Here is a 16,042-nt window from a genome sequence, read left to right on the forward strand (position 1 = left end):
CTCGGGCGGTGCAGCACGCTTCTCCCCCTTTCCCCATGTTACGGAGGGGACGACTCGGGCCAGTCTTCGGCTCGTTTCGAGTTTATCGCGTTTAGGGAAGCGGGGAGGGCTTAGCAAGTAACTCTCGATGAGCAGATCTGATCGTGCCCGCACAGCACCCTCCCGAATGCTTTCAAACCACTCGGACACTGAAAGCAGCCCCAGCCCCCGGCTAGCTTGAATAATCGCCGGGAGAGGGGCTGGAGTCCCCCTCGCATGCCCTGGGGGGCTTCCCGACCCCGAAGGTGGGGCAGGGTATTATGCTCCGTTTTCTGCTCTGAAATTTACGGAAGGGGCGAGGAAAGAGCCCTTCGGGATGCCAAGATCTCGGGATGGCCTCGGCTGCCGGGGCTCTGCTCCGTGCAGTAAGCAAGCATCGCCCCAGAGGGAGGGAGGAGGAGGAGAAGGGGCTCGGAAAGGCGGTACGGAACTTGAGCGTCAAGACGCCTCCTGTTCTTGGGTTTCGGTGTTTGGTTGGTTGGTTATTTTACATTTGGGAGGGCTCGGTGGGTGCCCTGATGCCACGGGGGAGCCCGGGGCCACAGCCCAGCCCCGGTGCGGAGCCGCGCAGCGCCGCGGCACGAAGCTGCTGGGAGACCTGTATTCACCCCGCAAATACCGGGCTCCCTCCCCGCGGGAATCAGTTTAAATTTGGAAGCCTTGGGCTGCACCTCCTGGTACCCACGGAGCCCGGCGCCGGCCCTCCCGCCGCGGACAGAGCAGCGAGACACATGCAGAAGCAGCAGTGGGCTGCGTGCCGCGGGGAACCTCGGCCCCGGGGGCCTTGGGGGGTCTGCCCGCCCCGCAGCCCCCGCCCCGAGCCCGCGGCTGCCCCCTGGCGCCCGCCGCTGCAAACTGCGCTCCCCCGCCGGGACCCACGCGGGAGGCAGCTCCCCCGCAGCGGGGATGCTCCTTCCCACCCACGGAGGCTGAGCAACGCTCCCCACTGCTGTTTTAACTCAAGCCTGTTTCCTCGGTGGGCCGCTCTTTTCGGGGTGGGGAGCGGGGAATGGCTTGCAACAGCGGCAGGCAGGGTCATCGCACCCTGGAGACACCCACCGGCAGAGTGAAGGACCGAAAGCGCAGAGGGACCAGCTCCTTAAAAAAGAAAAAAAACCACCTCAAACTGTTTACTATTCAGGAAATTTAGTAATTATTTTTCCCCTCCTTGTAGTGGCATTACCCTCCATTTGATATTAGATCCATGCCGGAGGCCCTCGCTTTCAGGCTGCAAAGAGGAGACAAAGATTAAGGAGCTGCAGTAAAGACCATAGTGTAAGTTTCTTTCAGGACGTTTTCAAGCATTTTGCAGCAGAACAAAAAGTATCAAGTTAGAAAGCAACAGCCTACAGGTTTCTGCAAAGCAGAGAACTTTGACGCTTTCACTGGATCCATTATTTATTACTCTGGATTGAACTGTCTGCCCTCCAGCACGTTTCACTGTGTTTATTTATGCCACAAGCATCACTAATAGAGCATCTCAGGAAGAAATACTGTCACTCGGCACCAAGTGAGGGTATCTTCAACTGCAAGGCTCAAAGTGCTTAGCAAATATTAGTTTAGCCTCCCAATACCTGTGTAATGAAGTCTCCTACATCTTATTTCATAGCGAGGAAACTGAGACAAAGCAGTTAAGCAACTTGCTCCAAGGCATCAAAGAAGGTAAAATATTTTTAGATTTTCTTTGCTTAAGCAAAGAGCAAAACTCTTCCTGCAGAAATAACGCTAAAGGAATGAAAAACTGCACGGCAGACAACAAAGACCCAAATCAGATTAAAAACATCAGACCAAAATGGCCTTGGTGATGCACATTTCATTGTTTTCTATGAAGCTGTAGCAAAACATTCTACAAGGTTGACAGGAAATCTTCTCTATTTTAATTCTCAGCTGCTGATCCTCAGCTGCAGCTACGTTACACTTTTCTTTTAAACTAACGAGAACTAAAACGCCACCCCCACCCCCCAACCTTCCAGCACCCATTAAATCTTCTCAGGCCATCCAGAGATCTCCCTTGACAACCCCACTCATCATTTACTGAAACATCCTCATAAACCACAAAGATGACATTCACACTTCAGCTAATCCATCTCCTCCAAAGCAGCAGAGTAGAGTGAAGCCCTTTTGAGTCCGGACTTTGCTGCCTTAAAGAAGGAAAAAAGTTTCTATTCCTGCCAGCATGTGATGCTGGTAAGCAGAATGGATTACAACAGCAGCGATGCTCACCACCTCAGTTTTGCTGTTACTCTACACAGGTATATTGTGAATCTACTTTAACAGCACTGTTTCTCTGTAGGAATTAAGCCCATTAGAAATAAGTCCCTTGCAAGAGCACATTTCATCTTCAGCGGAGCCAGAACAACCTGCTCCTCTGTACAACTGAGCAGCACACCTGGATCCAAGAATCCAAGATCTTCAGAATCCCAGCCCACCCAAGTCGTTTCTGCAATAGTTACTAAACACCAAAATGATACTCTCCCAACAGGTCACACCAACGCTACGCCACCTGCAGCCTTCACGCAGCCCACATAGTAAGTTCATCCACTTCACAGCTTCCTTCTAGTAGGGGGGATTCACGTTGCTGAGCATAAGCCAGGAGTGTCACAGCTCAGATCAGTTGCCTCCATGGCAGCAGCAATCCTCTCCCAACTAACGTTTTCCCAAGGTCTGTCAAGGCCCTTCTGTCTTGTGTGTCAAGGTGCGTGCTGAGCAAACGCGCTAGCTCTGGGACAGGAATGGGTCCAGTCGCTGACATGCAGTGTGTTCAGCCTGTGACTAGACAGTAAATCCAGTGCTTCTTGTGAAGTGTTCTTGGTAGGATGGGGAGGAGCTTTCTGTGCATCAAAGCTAGAGTTAAAACAGCGGTCCTTTGAGATGCCTCGTCCAAACGGATTCCACATATGCCCCAGGAACATATGACTGGATTCTTTTAAGAGACACAGGCAATGAAGCCCAGCATTAACTCTGTACACCTTGCTTCCTGTTGCAAGACAAAAGTGTAACCTATACTTAAGAGCAAGAATCTCAGGAGAACAGGTGGAAGGCAGGACACACAACATATGTGGGTAACAAGCCTTGAAGAACCACAGCTACTGTAAGGTAAATACCTGCCCTTTCCCCTTCCTCCGAATATCCACACAACTTCAATTTTGGGGGATTGCAAGTACATATGTCAGTTGATGAAGTTTGCCTAAAAATGCTACACTGCCACTCACAGTTTGCATTTGGCCCACAAGCCTAAACAGAAAATTGCTCTTTTTCCCATTCTTGTTGCAGGAACATCTGCCAGGCAGGCTGTGAAGGAGTAAGTGTGGGCAGAGCAAGCCCCGACCCACTCAGAAAGATCTTTCTTGGCTTGAGTACTCAAGAGGCACTTATTGAGACCTTTGTTATTCATTCAGCAAACACCACAAAGAGAATCTTGAAATATATTTGAACAATTGTTTCCAGTCACAATAAAAAGTCAGTCTCACAACATTCAACATACACGGTTTTACTTTACTCAGAGAGTGATGTGGTTTAAGGAAGCAAACATGGAGGTAAACAGGGTGAATGAAGCCAGAGACCACCTACACCAGAAACTCTGGGTAATGCCAGAGAGTAGTCTTGTTTTGATAAGTTTCATCTGTATTTAGCTTAACAATATGTTTCTATAAACCCTGGGGCACGAGGAAAGTTTTCACCACAGGTAGCAGAGGACATACATTCAATGTTTCTAACAGAAGTTTCATTAATTTTATCAGCACGTGACCATTATTTCATGTTGATGGATGACAATAAAGTCACACCAACAACAAAGGTATGCCTCGGAAATCAGACCAACGGGCGAGTTGTAGATACAACAGCATGTGGGACTAGTGATGCTGGCCATGCAGGATCTTGCCTGTGTTTGAATGACCTGAACAGCAAGCATCTGTTTTCAGAATAGTTTAGGAGAATATGCTGGTTTTGGCCGGGGTAGAGTTAATTTTCTTCACCATAGCCGGTATGGGGCTGTGGTTTGTATTTGTGCTGGAAACAGCGCTGGTAACACAGGGATGTCTGTCACTGCTGAGCAGCGCTTACGCAGGGCCAAGGCCCCTTCTGCTCCTCAGGCTGCCCCGTCAGCAAGTAGGCTGAGGGGCACAAGAAACTGGGAGGGGGCACAGTGGGGACAGCTGACCACAGGGGTAATTCCTCCCCATATGGCATCATCCGCAGCATATAAGGCTGGGGGAAGAAGCAGGAGGGGGGGGATGTTAAGAGTGATGGTGTTCGTCTTCCCGAGTAAGTGTTACGTGTGATGGAGCCCTGCTGACCTGGGGATGGCTGAGCACCTGCCTGCGGTGGGAAGCGGTGAATGAATTCCTTGTTTTGCTCCGCTCTTGCATGCGCGGCTTTTGCTTTACCTATTAACCTGTCTTTATCTCGACCCACAAGTCTTCCCACTTTTACTCTTTCAATTTTCTTTCCCACCTCACTGGGGGAGAAGTGAGTGAGCGGCTGGGTGGTACTTCATTACCAGCTGGGATTAAACCATGACAGACACCAAGAGAGATCTAGTACCACCTTGCTCTGCCATAAGCTGTTGCTTCCCACCTGTAAGGGTTATTCCATTACCCCTTCAAATTAGCCTCGTACTGTCTTTATATTGATCATATCGAGGAAGCAGGTGGCTTACTTTACTCCACCATCCCATACAGCCGTGTGACTTCTTGTGTCAGCCATATGAATGAGGCTATATGACCATGCTATCATATCCAGGCTTTTACAAGCATGCTGTTACCACCAAGCATTTAATAACTTTTAAGGATTTCGGTGCTGGAACTCTTGTCCTGACATTTCATCTTGCAGATAGACCAAATATAGCACATCTGGAACTGATCGAGCCTTCTGGTGTGGCACAGATTTGCTGTTCCTGTCTCACAGCCATGTTGGAGTGCTGAGAGCACAACAGCACAACAGACGTTAAGCTCAGTGCTTAGTTTCATGTCCACAGGCAGCACAAGACCGCTCCTGTAGTGGATAATTTCATCTTCAGTCATGGTGTTCTATGACAGCAATTTACCACAGTAGCAAAATATCTTCCCAGATGTTAAACTGTTTATTGTACCTGGGCACACGTGCTCATCCCTTGGTGCAGGAGGTTGGCATTTGGTTTCATGCAAAATAATTGTGAAACCAAAGCTGCTGCCTAAAAGCAAAATGATCAATGAATTCCATTTACATAATAATGTGGGACTGTTGCAGGTGGACTGGTTTTTCAATGGCAAAAAACCAAATAACTACTACTCTGTCAAACCTTCCACAATACTACCATTAGCACAGCCAACAAAACTGACAGCAAAGACAGTGGGATTCAGCACAGAACCTTTTGTCACAATAAAGAGAATTCTCCATTACTTCAGCTGTCATCTGGTCACCAAAGGACTAAGCGTGATAGAAAGCTTCATTGGAAATTCAGTGTTTAACAAAAGTCTTCTCTCACAACCTAGTGAGTTAAAAAACCCAAACCAAACCACAAAAGCTTTAATTAGATGAACAATGTCACATATGATCACAGTTTTGCTACAGCATTTTCCCTGAAACTGGCTGAAGCAATCAGTGAAGTCCCACGATGTAAGAGACTTCTGAAATGACGAGAGGACATGCCTGAGTCCTTCAAGACTTTTGACAATGCAATACACTGGCATTCTTCTTGCAGCTATTGTTGCCGAGTTTATGCAGAATGAAGGAACAGATCAAATAATTTGAGGAAATTAGACCATCTGATATAACAGAAAGATGGATTTTGTTTTCCTTGCAAGAACAGATAACGTCTTTCCTGAACAGAAACCCTTTTCCACTAGACTCCCTATGCTAGCTTGCTAGACTATTTTGCTCTGTGAAGCAATCAATCAGTCATAAATGAACAGGTAGGCAGCAGCATCCAGGAACTCAAATGCAGAGACATCGGTACAGGTGAAAGATCTATCTGTTGTTCTGAACATAAATCTAACCAAGCTGGGCCACTGAAAGAGCGTGCTCATTAGATTTAGGACTCAAACCCACTTGGGTCCATATTGTTGCTATTACCAGAACAACACACAGACCCTCTCTGAGTTTTGTCATAATCCTTGAACCATATGGATAAGTAGAACGTGCATCAGAGCAGTAATGAAAAATACGCATGAGTCATTCAGAACGGCCCTCTGGCTCTTACTGATCCTACAACAACTACTGAAATTGGTATTGTAGCTTATCAAAAACAAGCTGTTTTGGGAAATACCCATTTTGGGAAAACATCCAAAGGCTTTGGATCTGAGGATTAGATTTGGCTTTAGCTAATGGTTTCCAAACAGACTTCTGCTAACAAAATCATCTAGCAAACTGTGGAGACCAGAAAAGTTAAAAGTTTCATGCTATAGTACAGTCCTCAACAAATCAGATACAGAGTTTCTACATAAGCTAACATAAAGGCTTTCACCAGCATTATTTACTGCTCTGCTGTTGTCAGGATGATGATGGCCCTTAACCAAGGATAATAAAACATTTGCTCTGATAACCTATAGTCCCCAAACATTTAGATGCAGGTCAGTCCCCAGGGATCACATTTCACTGTCCTTCCTTAAACTTTCAGCTCACTCAGATTAACTCCCTAACCTTGAATAGAGGCAGCCATAATCCTGCAAAGGAATTTTGCTTGGTTTTTTGTAGATAAACACACACCGAATCAGAACTATGCACAAAACCTTCTGGAGGATCTAGGAACCCAGACCATGCTGTTTGAAAACTAAGCATACTTCAGCCCCATCTTTAAGAGTTACAAACAAATCCCAGTATAACGTACAATATACTTACACTCCAGTTATTTGAGGCAGGGGTGTACGCAAAAGCAGTGGCAGAATTAATTTATGAGGTCAATCACCATCTGGAGTCTCTGCTTATTGTTCCTGAATCTAAAATTGCCAGTAAATTCTGTGCTCTAAATTGGAAGCACAGAACTGAGACTCACTATCAGTGTCTTGTGATCAGTGATGACTTCCTAGGAACCACTGGCCGCAAAGGTAATATGTGTATAAATGTTTTACTTAGATCTTAGTTATTCACGTGGAGTTCATGTTTATCTCTAAAGTGAAACTCTTCCGTTACCTGGAGATGCTGGGATCTGCAGATCCCAACCACTACATACATTCTTCACAGGCATTAAACATACAGGAATGGGAAAAGAGGAGATTCTGAGACTAAGACACAAATTACTGCACACACTTGAGGAAAAGGATCACTGAAGAAAAGGAAGCTGACACAAAGGGCCACACAGCAAGGGGTAAGGACACCTCTCCATCCTTCAACTCTTCTTTCTCCAGCCAGGAAAGACGCAGTTGGATCTTTTTCCCACCCAGTCCTGGAAAAGAACACCTTACAATGACTTCCACGGCACCACAGGGAACGTCTTAACACCAGCACTGTGGCTGGGCTCAGGAGTGAGTGTGCTTCTGCAGACCCCCCCACTGTCTGCACTAACTAGACTTCAGCAGGCATCACAGAGCAGTCTCAGGGAATATGAACTGGATGAAACCAAACATGAAAACACATTTCAGTGGTGCACCTACTGCACTCCAGATGTAAACAAACAGCAAATCCCTGGCACTGTAATAACCTGGACTAGAGTGAGTGAGACAAATCCTTCTGAATACCATAGCATCAAGCCTTCCCCAACAACTCTCCAAAAAGCTGCTCTAACTCATCCACACTACTTTGTTAAAGTTAACACTGCCACAGAACACCATCTGGAAAGGGTGTTTGCAAAGATGTTCTGAAAAGGAAACAGGGAGGCAGAAGAAGAGCAAAGACATCAGAGTAGCTTAGTATCAAACAACTTCTGCTGGTAGTAGTGAGCACACATTGCCATAAGCTCCGGTTCTTCTTGCCAAACTCCTCCCAGATGCTAAGTAAACAGCTCAAGGAACGCAAAGAGGCAGCTAGACTCAACCTGAATGCCAAGATGGTTAACTTCCCAGAAAAGCCACACTCTAAGAAAACTGAAATAGGCACCAGATAACTGCACACACCTACATTACAGTTGTCTCCTCTCAGGGGACTCTAATGATCATGGCTGTTAGTGGAACTGGGATTATTTCACATTGGGCAAAAAGAGCTTTTATTTTGAGAATTCCTCCACAGGAGCTACTAAAATAAAAAGCTAAGTCAACAATCAGTAGGTGAACATACTCATTTTACACAAGTTTAACTTTCCTGAAGAAGAAAAAACAGGCATGTTTCCTTACTTGAAGGAAATAGGTTAGGCAAGTAAGATTTGTTTGACTGATAGGGGAAAGGGAGGGGAAAACTGCAATCCATTCTTGAATTAAAAAGAGAAAAATAGTAAATTTGATTGAAACACTGCTAAGTATGTATTATATTAAACCCTACCCCAAAGAAAGGGATCTTTTGAAACTTTTCTTCCTGCTTCACCTATGTGATTTTCTTAAAAAAAAATAATAATCTCTAAGTTTTGGAAAGACTACTCAGAACAGTTTGGGTAACAAGCCAGAATTGCCTGTTGATGTCACCCCCCCCCTCCTTTTAAAATAAATTTTATTGAAGACATATGAACACTGCTATTTCCTTTTCACTGCAAAGAAGGTGTGTTGAATGGCAACCCTATATATTAGGTGATTTGAGTATCAGAAGTGTAAAGACACCTTGAATCTATGACTTGTCTTTGAATATATGCTCCTATCTTTGCTAGTGAAAAAGAGGAACAGGTAGAAGCTAGACACACTCATGTTAAAGATCTGCAGTATCTCCATGAGCAGTGTTTTAGCTTCTCTTGTGGGACCTTTGCAGCAATCAACCCATGTCTAAAAGTGCACAAGTGTCACAGCAAACATTTTATGCCAAGTCATTAAGCAGTGATAACTGTGTACCTTTATTTTTTGTCTTAGCTCCCATGCAGACCAATGCAGCTGTTAAACACTGACAAAAGTTTTGTACAACTACCTAAATATGCGGTTATAGTCCCTTCCTAGTCTGCTACAGTTAATTTGAAACCAAAGACTATTTTTGAATATATTCTTTCCAGAGGACATTACCTTGGACTTGACTACACCGAGTTTGGTTTCCCATCATTCTGTCTCCATCCACTCTGTTCCTCTAGTCTTGACTAACTTTAGAAACTCTGTCATCATAGAGTTCTTGCATGGCAGTTCTCTTCTCCAGATCCCTAACAAATAAATACAGGTCTCAGTACAGATCTGCAGATGCTCAGTCCACAACTTCTTGTTTTGCAAAATTAAATAATTCTTTCTGAATCACCTCACTACGATAATTAACTAAATTTAAAACTAAATAGCTTCTTTTTTTTTTTTTTAAAGAAACAAACAAATTCACTACGCAGAACTCCACCCAGTTTTGCTAATTCAGTCGTGCAGGACTGCAGTCCTTCAGGACAAATGCCATAGGCGTATAACGGTTCTGAGCTGCCAGAGTACAGGATGAACTCAAATTACATTACAGTACAGCAATCTCAAACACAGCACCATTAAGTGCAATGATACACTTAAATATGCTGGCACAGGACCAGTAGGGCTTTCATTACCTTTTAACATGTACTACTACTCAGTCTTCAGAAGAGGCTTGTCTCCTTTTGGCAATTCCCCTTTGCCACACGTTTCCCAACAAATGCCATGGTCCTTGAGTCCCAGTCTGCGGGTTTTGTGCGGCCTAAGTCCAGTGCAGGTTGACACCATTCTCCCATCACTGAGCTTTCTTGAGGTTCAGTACTGAGAGTTCATAAAGATCTATTTAATCCCATTCTATCTCTGGCTTCAGCACAATTTTCTAAACAAGTAATTTTGTAAATTTTACAGAACATTCTCTGATTTCTCAACCTAAGATTTCTTTCACATAGGATTACATCTTTTCCACTGCACCTTTTCTACAGAAATCTTAGATTTGATGCTGAACTGAAAATCCTGGAGCTCCCTGCTAAACCAAACAGCAGGTGGAACAGGAGCAGCTGAAACACATGTCATTTCTCACTAAAGCACCTTAGGCCTGATTGCCAGGATGGCACAGGCGGCAGAAGTGACATTCAAGTCCACTCTCTGGATTCTGTGGAGTGACTATCAAAGAGGCCATCTAGCTCAGCAGTCACAGTGAGTTTTAGAGTATGGATAGCCATATCCATACGACACACTGACTCACTTCACGCAAACTAGATGCAGATATAAAATCATGTTTGATTGACACGATAGGGAGTTTGAAGACACAATAGGGAGAAGCATTAAGTTCTCTCTTCATCACCCTGAGCATTTTGATTTGCAAGCCTGTGTTTTTATTCTAGTTATCCAAGAACACATTCCACCACGGTATCAAAGTTGAATAACCACCAATGGGATGAGCTGTCCATCTGTACCAAGATCACATACACAGCTAAGGATGTTCTTCAGAAGATTAAAGATTTTTCTGCTAGATTCTGATCACCTTGGCTATACCTCAGCTGCTTGCAGCGGTCAATGGAAAAGCCCAAAACCCCATTTGGGCAACCTTATAGTGTGTTTTGCATGATTTCTTCATGAATTGTGAGTGCTTCTGCCCTCCCTCTTTGACTATGCAGACAAGCTCAGTGCTGGTCCCACTAGAAATACCTGGCTTAATGCAGATTTTTTTAATGCAAACACCTTCAATGTTCTACTTGGATCTTTCCTGGAAAAAAAGTTGTTGTTTCAAACCAAAATGATTAAGAAGACAGAAATAACAAAACGTCTGTCCCAGGAAACAAAAGTCCTTGCAACTACTCAGTAGTTTCTACTGAAATCCCACCATTTGTCTTATTTCTTGATAGATGGGGGCAGCCAGTTCTTTGGCTTTTTTTGCTCCATCCTCTAAAACCTTTATCAGATGGGATTTGTCCTCCTGGAGTCTCCTGATTTCATTCCTGATAGGTGCAAATTTTTGAATAACTGACTCTGCTACCACCATTTTGTAGTGAGCAGTGTCGAGACCAGCAGATTGGTGCAGCACTTCTTTGATGCTAAGCCCTGTTACTGCAGCATGAATGGAGACCAGATTGGAGACACCAGGGCGACTGGCTGGGTCGTAGGTCACCTCAGAGGTAAAGTCAGTCACAGCTTTGCGGAATTTCAGTACTATTTCATCAGGGCTGTCTGCTATGTTAACAGTAGCTAACTTCTGTGGGTCTGACTTGGACATCTTCACTGTTGGATCTCTGAGGGATTTTATTTTCTTCGTTGTACCTTAAAAAAAAAAAGGGAGGGGGAATAATTATGAAAACTGGAAGACAATGTTTTTTTTATGACAATTGCTATGAACACTTTGCAGCAGCATGATGAAGCTCTTTATTTATCCTTGTTTAAAAATGAGTTGTGAGCACAATTGTGTACATTCCTATTTATTCCTTATGCCTTCCCTGCCCTCTTAAGTCACCTCTCTCCTCCCACAAACTAAATGAAAACCTGCACCATTTCTCCCCTCCTTGCTAAGCAGAAACTTCTGTTGGGCCACTTCCTAATATTTTCTGTGTCTACCTGCTCGTTTTCCCTGAAAACTCTCTTCTCCCTTGTGTTCCTGGCACTGGAGAAAAGTTACTTAGAGAGCACAGACTGCACATTACTGAAAGGTTCTGTAACAGTGGAGAAACAGGTTAAATCCACTGGTAAAAAAGAATCCCAGAACAGTTAGTCTCCTTATTTTAGGAAACTGCCATGCAAATATCTTGCTAGTTCTCCTAAATAGCAATAAAGACAGTTATTAAAAGTTCCCAAACCAAACAATAACCAGGTCTGTTACAGGGAAAGCACTGTTCAGATACGAAAGGTGCGGGTATTGTACAAACCACTAAGATATATGTGCGTGTACCTGAAATAGAGTAGGAGTATTAGGGGAACATTGTGAGGTACTTTAACAGCATCAACTGTTTCAGTCTTTTACCATGAAACATCATGCATGGAGTACACATACCATCACTGATCTAGAAAGGACTCATGCCGGTTGTTTTTAGACACCTAATACAGCCCATTAAATTATCCACATACTACTCATAGACACGTATGTACTCAGTGAAAGGGTGTTCCAGGGTCCAATTCAGACTGCCCCAGAAAGCTCTGTGTTCTGAATCACCTTTTGTAAGAGTCTGTCTCTTTTCTGTGAATCTGAAGGAGTCCAGGTAATCTAACTGCCTGCAGCTAGTAAGTATGAATAGGTTCCTAACTCCTCCATTCATTTAGGATATTTCATTGGTTTGCATATACTTGTGAACTTATGAAGGTATGCTCTTCATCAGACAAATTAAAAGTTTTGGGTTTTTTTTTTCCCCACCCTGTTTTTTTTTGTTTGGTTTGTTTTTTTTTCAAATTGAGGTTTTTATTTCCTGGGAAACAGTCTCACCTGCATCATAGGCTACACTCAGCTCCTCATTACAGTGCTTAGTATTTAATTGTTCATTAGAAACGGCAGAGTTTGCAAAACCTAGCATTCTCTAAGCTCCACTCTGGGTCTAACACCATTTTTGTCACTGAGGCTTGAAAACTGAGAAAGGTTTATTACTGCCTGTCTTTTCTAAGGTGAGAGCTCCTTGCCCTTTTAGGGGCGAAGGTCTCTGCTGTGCATTCCTCTACATTACTTACAACAAAGATGCAATGCTTCTTCCTTGCCCAATTCTTCACGTTTCTTAACAAACATGCCATTTGCGCCATCTGATTCCTCCTCACTCCCCCGGCCTGTGACCTTACAGCTCAAAAATGGCTGAGAAGATTTGCCTTGTAAGTCTCCCTGAGTCCAAGATCAAAAATGGAAAGTGTAAGCTCTGCAAGATACCCCTACTGAAACATGCAAGTATATACTAAACACACTCAAAAGATTTTTGAGCACTGTACCAATAAACCTACAAGCTGTTTAGCATGCTTAATGTAAACACCTACCACTCAGATCCTGAAGAATTCTGATTGCTAGAGGTCTCTTGTCTTTTTGCTTACTTGTCTCCTGAACTAACAACATGGAGCAGAGACCCAGTTCTTAAAAGGTCCAATACTTGAAGAGCAAGGCTGACTGGCAGCAGCAGAGTGCATCTGGCCCCCTGGACTAGAATACCAGACGTCACATACATTCCTCTACCAGGGATTTGGAAAGCCTTATGTCTATCTGGGGAATTCAGTTTCACAGCCTCTAGTCTCTTGTTGTCAGCTTTTAATTTTCCACTCCCTTAGCACCAGTTTGCTCCCTTTTCTTTGTCCCTGAAACTATTTCCACAACATTTAAATCCATCTTCAACCCTGAAGTGCAGTTAAGGGGAACGAAAACAAAAAACACCAAGACCAGCTCACTTAAAATGGCTTTGGGCACAGGAAAGAATTCTCCATATTTCTTGTTGAAATGGTGTGCTATATCTTGGGCTAGTTCCAGGTGCAGGACTTGATCTTCTCCAACGGGAACATGTGTCGACCTTTTAATAAAAGACAGATACAGGAAACTCAGCAAAGCTCTCTGGTTCTGCTGAAATGCTACTCAAGACTGTCACAGCTTCTTCCATGACTGAGGGCCAGATTGAGCCACCGAGTCCCAGCTAGATATAGGTGCTCTGGGAAAAGATCCCAAATTCACTATATCCCAGGATGAGCTTCCTTTTTGTGCTGAACTGAAGCATATCTCCAAGGGCAAAAATAGCCCTTTGCAACAACATATACAGTAAAGATACCAATAAGAGCAAATCATTAAACTCAGCTCAAAGAAAGGTTTTTGTAGCATCTCCTGCTGTCTCTTTAGAGATCAAAGAGCATGTGTTACAGTATATGAACAAAGTAAGGAAGGTCTGTAAGGCGTAAAGTGCAAGCACCTTGCCTTGTCAAGTCTCAGGAAAACTTAACTGTTGTTGAGAAATTCGTACTGTGGATTTATCAAGGGAAGGAAAGAAGAGAATGGTTCTTCCTCATGGATCACCACTGTATAAATATCATGTTGGCCAGTGCCTCTATTGCCGCAAATGTTATCATTCATAGAGGAGAACTGTTAAGATCAAAGGATCATTTGATCTTCTGTAGTGAACTCAATAGCCTGAATGCAGTACTGGAGGAAAACAAAATCCGCATGAGAGGACATGAGGAGGTGAAGAATCCATTGCTTCCCCTGGTGATTCTTTCCCACAGTTAATCATAGTCACTAAAAATGTATGATTCCTTTAGATGAGGCAGACTTGAAGTCTTGCCAGCTTTTGATTACTCTCCCTCCCCCCCCCCAGCCCCGATCTTTTTTTCTAAGGCTTGTAGGGTATTCAGCTCTGAATCCTGGATATGTTCCAGTGTAAGAAAGTTCACTATGCATCTTTTAAGGTCCCAGAAAATTTCAGTTCAACATGGTGCTTCCTCCTTCCAATTCTGAATTACTGGGCTGACATCCAGGAATCAATTTGTCCACCTTTATTCCCCACCAAACAGTCAGCAAGGCAATCTAAAAACTGTTACAGTAGCCAATAGGAAATCACAGTGGCCTACAACTAACATAAAATCAGTTACCATAATCAATATACTTTAAGCAGGTCAAAAGAAATGTTTCCATATGACAAAATGGTTCCATATTCACAAAGTTTGCCACTAAACAGAAACCACATTATTTTTAGAAATGCTTCTGCATGATTCTTTGCCTTTTTCCTTGCTCGATTTTTAATATTTCTGCCCTGGTACTGTTTTTATTCCTTTCTGTTGTATATTTACCTTCTGTCCATTTTCCTGTCTCTTTGATCCTTGGTTCAACCAAATTAATACTGTTTCTCCCCCTCCTCCAGCTCTTAATTCTTCTTCAAGACTGCTGTTCCCTTCCTGTGTTTCCATTTCTCCCTGATTCTTGTTCCCCATATTATGTTTTTATGTTAAAACATTTCTTGTTAAAGATATTATGTCAAATTTCTTCAAAGAGATATTGTTTCCCTTTGACTTCCTTGTTTTGTGCTCTGTCTGGACAGCCTGCTGTTAATACACATGGTAGCAAACAAACCACAGGCTTCACTAAGGAATGATGAATCACATGATCTTATTAGAGATGGAAGAGACATAGATGGTTGGGCTGAATCAAAACAAGGTAATTCCTGATAATGCTGTCTAAATTTCATGCTTAGATACTGCTTGACAATCAAATGGGTCTCGCTGCTTAGAAGATCATTTTAATGTTCAAATTCACTCTGACTTTTGCTTGCTTTCCATTATTTTTAGTTAAAATTCAAGTGAATTAGAAATACCATCTACTGGTCTTGTAACAATACTGTTTTCCCCTACTAATGATCACTTAGGATTAAATTTCTTTAAGTACATTTTTCTGGGTTAACAGCTGGCTAATCTTGGGTTACTTTGTCCTCTAAAGTCCTTGTCCTCATAGTTCTGTATTAATTCTCTGTCCCAACAAATATTCACAACTTCAATTCAGAACAATTCCACAAAGTACAAACACTTGGAACCTAAAAATTAATACATAGTGCATTGCCTCTAACATGTACTTACTGAGACAGTTTAAAACATATTATGAAATACAACCAGTCGTGACAATGCCCTATAAAGTTCTATCAGCTAGGCTTCAAACTTAGGCATGCTGAGTCACCCAATCCCTCATTAGGGTGTATTTCTATTGCAGCACATAGTACACTGCAGAGAAAATTGAACTAGCTGAGGTGCCACAAGGTGCAGTGAATTATTCACTTTTTCATCAGTATCAACAAGCCCACACAGAACCCCACACTAATATGGGTATACCACACACAGCCAGTTTAAGTATCTCTACAGTACACTGCATAAAATAAAGCGTAACTACTTAAAAAGAAGGTAACATATATGTATGTGTGTGAACATGCAGATGTATAATTAAACATCAATGTGTTATAATTCCCTAAGAATTGAAGTGACCAGCTTTTTCTCTTTACAGCCCTTTCAGTTACTTTCAAACCAGGTTTCAACCAGCCACTTGAGAGGTAAAAAGCTGTCACCCATTTCCAATCTTCTGACCTAATCACACCCAGCTCCCCCACTTAATAAATTAGCATGTT

The 16,042-nt window shown here is 43.2% G+C and overlaps 1 protein-coding gene across 4 annotated transcripts in view; it reads right to left on the minus strand.

The window, feature by feature from the left end:
- Positions 1-1,832: 1,832 nt before the first annotated feature.
- The window catches only part of WARS2 (tryptophanyl tRNA synthetase 2, mitochondrial), a 51,420-nt gene continuing 37,210 nt past the window's right edge, over positions 1,833-16,042 (minus strand). For 2 of the 4 annotated variants that reach the window (XM_056338951.1, XM_056338950.1), the window contains 2 exons: positions 13,341-13,459; positions 1,833-11,255 (listed from right to left, as the gene is read on the minus strand). In XM_056338951.1, coding sequence (XP_056194926.1) covers positions 10,807-11,255; positions 13,341-13,459 — 568 coding nt within the window. In that variant the 3' untranslated portion in view covers positions 1,833-10,806. The remainder of the gene's footprint in view (positions 11,256-13,340; positions 13,460-16,042) is intronic. The other 2 variants (XR_008821899.1, XR_008821898.1) reach the window with 2 other exon arrangements.

The sequence above is a fragment of the Falco biarmicus genome, chromosome 5, assembly GCF_023638135.1.
Source record: "Falco biarmicus isolate bFalBia1 chromosome 5, bFalBia1.pri, whole genome shotgun sequence".
NCBI classification, from domain to species: domain Eukaryota; kingdom Metazoa; phylum Chordata; class Aves; order Falconiformes; family Falconidae; genus Falco; species Falco biarmicus.